The sequence below is a fragment of the Aptenodytes forsteri genome, unplaced genomic scaffold, assembly GCF_000699145.1.
Source record: "Aptenodytes forsteri isolate BGI_AS27 unplaced genomic scaffold, ASM69914v1 Scaffold68, whole genome shotgun sequence".
In the NCBI taxonomy this organism is placed as follows: domain Eukaryota; kingdom Metazoa; phylum Chordata; class Aves; order Sphenisciformes; family Spheniscidae; genus Aptenodytes; species Aptenodytes forsteri.
The window spans coordinates 362,896-368,940 of NW_008795382.1; the positions used below are offsets into that span (position 1 = coordinate 362,896).

General features: G+C 36.8%; 1 protein-coding gene across 2 annotated transcripts in view; it reads right to left on the reverse strand.

Annotated features, from left to right (window-relative positions):
• The window catches only part of NEK6 (NIMA related kinase 6), a 43,279-nt gene extending 37,490 nt beyond the window's left edge, over positions 1-5,789 (reverse strand). For both annotated transcript variants that reach the window (XR_657636.2, XM_009280576.2), the window contains exons 1-2: positions 5,766-5,789; positions 4,870-4,991 (exon numbers count right to left, since the gene is read on the reverse strand). Coding sequence is in view for 1 of the 2 variants with exons in the window: in XM_009280576.2 (XP_009278851.1) it covers positions 4,870-4,962 (93 nt within the window). In the remaining variant the exon portion in view is untranslated. The remainder of the gene's footprint in view (positions 1-4,869; positions 4,992-5,765) is intronic.
• Between the last annotated feature and the right edge of the window lie 256 nt (positions 5,790-6,045).

The following is a 6,045-nucleotide window of genomic DNA, read 5'->3' on the forward strand; positions in this document are numbered from 1 at the left end:
CCCCCACCCCCCCAACCACTGGACATTTAAAGATACTATGAAAACTGGGCTGTTTGCACACTCCTGTTCCCAGGGCAGCTGTAGGAAGGGGACAGTCTGGGAAGAACTAGTTTTGAGACAAAGGCTGTTCTCTTTATCCACACAATGAAGTCTCATTCTGCTACTACTCCATTAAAAAAAAAAAAAGCCAAAGATTAAAGTCAATTAATTCCTCATTCAAATAAAGAGGCTATTCATTTTTAAGAAAAAATGCAGAGATTATTCCAAGAACAAACTATTCTGGACAACATCTCTGGCACACATGTTCTCTTTTAGATGTAATCACTGATGCGAGAGCAAAAATTCCAAAGCTGGCAAAAGTATGCAACGACAGCCCTCATCACAATACTTAACACAGAAGTTTGCCAGAACTTTCAGCCTCAAATTTTGAGGTGTTATGAGATTTTCTGCAAAACAGAATTAGTAAGGTTTTATAATACTAAAAAAAGCCAATGAAATAAAAACTTCAGCTATATTATCTTGTACAAACCTGAACAGATACGCTGCAAGGATAAGACACTTTAATAAAGATTAATAGGAGTCTCTACATACCAGATTATAAAGCAACCCAGGCAAATACAGAGGATGACAGTATTAGAAGTGTTCCTTGACTGTATACTTGCTCCTGGTAATAGTATGCAGTTTCTACTTATGCTTCCACATTTTCAGGGATGTCTGTTACAGTACCACCAGAGACGTCTGACCAGAGGCGACTCGACTCTCTGAGCATGCAAGAGTACAAACATGCCAAAATTTACAACTAGAGATTGGATACAATTTCCCCCAAATCCTTCATACACTGCTATAACCACGTGCAGGTAGTACAGCTACATAACCTGAACAGAATTTTTATATTTTTTAAACGAGTAGTTGTACAGCTCAGAATTTATGTTTTGGGATAAGGAAGAGTAAGAAAAAACTGTTCTGTAGAAAGACTTTCAATCTCCAGAACAATTAATGTTTGGCCAATAAATTTACCACTTTGTAATTATTTAAGAGCTGAGGAAAACCTGAACAGTCCTGAGAAAACTGTCCAAGCAGCCTTTCCTGCAGCCTCTAACCCAACGTTTCAGGCAAAGGAGAGTACTGAGAGACTGAAGACAAAAATATCAGTAAAATACTAACGTGCTGCACAGCAATGCCTGTATTCTCCCAGAGGCACAGAACAAAATAAGCCTGAATGAGCTGAAAAAAGGGGAATGTTCTCTGCTAACTGCACAATATATAAACCCAGAGTGCTAATGTTAATTAATAATAAAGTCAGTTGTTTTACTGCTGTCTGATTGGCATGGGGAAAAGCAGCACTAGTCATCATTCTGCACAAATGGCTACAAGGTCACAAGACGTTTAGATTATTTGTAATCAACCTAAAAATTGTTAAAGACTGGTTAACCAACAGTTAAAAAGTCAGACACTAAACTCTTTAGATGCCAATAAAAGCATCTTTCCTGTAGAGCCATGAAATGAAACATTGTTTAGAAGAGTAAAAACATACTCGCCCAATTAATTTTCTGAAATCTCATTAAAAAAATTTAGCCCGACTAAGTCATACACTTCTGACCTGAATTTTAATTATCTTTACGCTGGATATAAGTTTTTTTCTGATATTTGCAATGCATCATTAATTTTAAAGCAATGGTTTCCTTGCTTCTAAAGTGCATACTTCATCTGAATGACATTTACCGTAAACTAATTTCACCTTTAAAAGACATCTGTGTTAGTAGATGGGGAAGCTTCAACCCCTCCAGTTGAACACATATACATTATAAGCAATGATTTACTCTCAACATCAGTGTTTCAAACCTCTTTATGATGTCCCAAATTATACACCCATCTCCATTCAATAATGCCTACCTGAAAACAATTTTGCATACTTTGAGGTTGAAATTCTAGTATGAATTTATGAGAATACATTAGAACAGATTGATTTAAAAAAAGACCTTCTAAGCTCACAAGAAATGAGGAAACTTTTAAAGCGTGGATTTGATTATCCTTCAAACAGGTAGTCAAGTAATTATTGAAGAATACATCACGTTTTTCAATTTGCAGCTTCAAAACTAGACTACGCAGTCATCATAAAATATCCTTAACCTGACCTGTTACCTAGAATTTAAAGTTTGCTGAAGAACTTGGCTTGAATGTCAAAGTTTTAACATCCCTATCAGCAAATATTTGTAGTAGCTTATGACAAGGAAAGACAGAAATACCAGCTTGAAAATAGCTGACCAAGGTGATATTCACAAAGAAATTAATATTAACATAGAAATAATTAGGCATTTCAGAAAACGATAAATTGAAGACTCTCTGCTGCCAGTTCAAACCTACCTTCAATTCGCAGACCAAAATGAAACTACCATGAACAGCTCTGCTGCTAAGCTGTGTGAGTATATAAAAGGGTTGTTTAAGTGAGTTATTAGGTTTATATAGTACGAAAACTAAGTCAAAAATTATAGATGCGTATTTTTATATCACTGATTTAATGCTAAATAACTTCTATTGCTTAATTATTAACACTTTCACTTGAACACTACTAGAAAGTGTTCTGTCTCTTGCTGATGACTTCATCAGGGTAATGCTGGGCAGGTAAGGGAGCCAGCAGCTAAACTGTGATTTTATTTGGCCTTTTTTATATTTATATATTCACTTACTCTAATTAGAAAACTTCTAAATATGAAGCATTACTCAAAAGTGTAATCTCATTACTAAACTATAGTAGTTAAAGACAAAGAAAAGTCTGATACACTTACTCACTTCCTCATAGCTCTATACTAACTAGTTATAAAGCAGAAATAACACCTCTGTCAGAATGAAGAAAAAAAAAAAAGCTTTAGGAAGCAGCATAATTATAGGAAAAGTTTCTACTAGAGGAGCACACTGTTGCTCTGGTCTTTCTGGGGGTGACACAGTAGTTTTGAATGACAATGAAAGAAATGAAGGAAGAGAGGGCCATTCCATACAAAAAACCCTCCTCATTTGAGACTCTAAAAGCTCAAGTTCTGTTTTTTCTGCTTAAGCTTTTATCCCTGCCATGCATGACACTTCTTGTAAGACAAGTTTGGTCAATTTTTCCTTCCTAAACCTCTCCCTCTTCCACAAACAATTATATAGCATGTCTGCATTACTTCTATCTTCAGAAGAAAGAAACTATGTAATTTTGGATTCTTCTAGAAAATAGACAACATAAAATTGAAAATTATATATAATTATGTTCCTGCAAAATGGAAAATCAGAAATATGTAATAAGCAATCATATCATGCCATCAATGTAAGGTGGCCTGCCGTCTAAATGGTACAATTTTTGTTAATTTCTAAACTGAATTTGCTAAGGAGAGGCATTTTTTTCTATTCTCTGGTAGACTGTATATTTCTGTTATTCAGCTTTTTTTTTATTATTTTAACAGCAAAAACAAAAGAAAGTCTTTCTGCAATCCTAATTCCAAACTAGATCATTCTCAGAACAGTTAATATACTCCGAGACCTCCATTAACACAACTTGGATATTAACAGAGTTGAGGGGAGGTTTCACTGAACAATGACCATACAGCAAAATGAGCCCACTCAGCATCAGCATAACAGCAGAACATAGATTATTAGCTACTAATTACACTTAACTATGTCATTACAAATTCTAACATGTGCTCCAAGACGCCATGAATGTATCTGCTGCACAGGAACACTTCCTAATCTTGTTCATGAAATAATTACAGGGGCTCTATCCTGCCAAATGAGGCAGTAATTAACCTTAATTGCTCAAAATGCAACTGGCTAATTCTAGGAGATTAATCAAGGGGATTCAATTATTATTAAATGACTTAATATGACAAATTGCTACATTAGGAGAGGGGGGCTTTGCTTCATACAAGGTTACTTCCCCAGCAGTGCTACGTAAGATACGTGCACCGTTGTGCTCTATGTGTAGGCAACTTAGGGTTTTTGCAAATCCTATACTGCGTTTTGATACAGCTTTCCTAATGACCACTTCTTGTTCAAGGAACCTTGATCACCACCGGACTGCACGTTAGGAATGACAAATTAACACCCACAGCCCCCTCCCCAAGGAACGTTACACCACAGTTGCAGTAGTCTTCTTTGACAGCTTTTCTACAATGTTTTGTTTACTCCTTAAAATACATATGGGTAAAACTTAATTGCTCTGATAAACAGTCTAAAAAAGGCAAGCAGTCAGAATTCACAAAATACAAGTTTCACGATTACAGTGGAGGTATCGACATTACTTTGAATACAGGTCTAACCCTAGTTTTAGCCCACTTCTGCAGAAAGGCAGTGAAGAGAGAGAGGTATGAGCCACTATGAAACTTGATAGTGGTATAGGCAAAATACATTACGGGAGAGAATCCAGGGACTCACAGGAAATGAAGTCAGAAAGCCTACAGTTCATGTAGGATGAACTTTTTCTTGTATTTGGTAATTACCTCTTCAGCATTTATTATTATTAAATTATAATAGGAGATAAAATACGTTTATTCACTCACACAATCAACTGCTTTTCTTTGGCCTTTTCTTCAAGGAATCAAAGAGAAGAGAAAGCCAACACAATACATGTTTTTATAAGATGATTTAAAAATACTTGCTTTAAGCAAAATTCAAAGTATTTCCATTTTCTCTTATTATCATCAAAAAACCAAGAGTCAGGAAAATCTGGCTGGCTGGCAGAATCCCAAACTGGATATACCCTAAAACTGCTATAACTGCACTATAAACAAAAGGGGGGGAGGGGAGAAGGCTAAATGCCAAGAAATCTATAGACCTTTATAAAAGGAAGAGAAGAAAACAGAGAAGGAGAAAGATTGAAGAGATACATGCACTTACCTGAGGATCATGCTGATATTCCTGCCCCGGCAGCTTGCAAAGAGGGTTGTTCTGGTCCCCTAGATGATGTGGATGGTTATGCTGCCCTTCCATGGTATCATACCAAACTCTGCCTCACAGTTCTGCTGGAGTTAAAAGAAAGAGGGGAGAGAGAAGTCTCGTCACTGTCCATTCAGCGCTGAAAGCAAGAAACTCTTTCTAGGGGTGTGCGTACACATGGTTGTACATCAAGACAGCAAGAACCGATTCCTTCCCTTTCTTCCCTCGGATTGACTCATGCATACAATTCTCAAACAAAAATACCCTTATCTACCACCAGACCCCCAGAAGCTCAGCTCGCCAGTGACAGACCAGAACGCACCCGCTGCCGCCTGCAAGCTGAAAGGACACAGCAACAGGTCAAAGCTACCCTAGCTCTCCTGAGATTACAAAACAAAAATACCAATGTCACAAATATTACTGGTATAATTTCATAATAAGCAAAATAGCAGAAAAGGGGTTTATTTGGTCAGTGGTATGTTATCTACAAAAGGCATTGCTTTTGTCAACTCCAACAGCAGCTAGTGTTACTTCCCCTGAACCTAGATGATTCCCAACGGTATCAGACACTTAGTGGACAATTCAAGAAACATTAGCATGTTTCCATTTGTAAAACAAAAATGGCAAAAAGTCCCACCAGAAAGTTGTAGCTTTCTTTGGCCAGGGACAACCTAAAAGTGCAGCTTTACCCACACTCTTTCTTTCCCATCCCCAAATTAAAAGTTTTCATGCAGGTTGGTAAGCCACAGGAAGCAGTAGCTAGAAACCATATTAGATTCAACAAGATCAAAGTATTATTCTAGGAACAAACAAACAAACAAGGGAGAATTCCATGAATGAATTTGTTTCAATTTTACCTGCAGCAATTACTAAGCACAGTTGTCCAGCAGAATTTCCTACAAAAATTACAGAAATTAGACGGATGCAGTGTTGGAGAAGAGAATCTAGCAAAAGTTATCAGATACAGAGCTTACTGTAAGGAGGAAAAAATAAATTCACCATCACTGTTTGCAATGATCCTTCATTTTCATTCTAAAATTACCCTTCACCCTATACAGACCAATTCAGTCTCCCCTCCCTTTTTTAAGTGCAAAGATCTCGTTTGTGAAGTTCTGAGTCACAACACAGAACAAAATT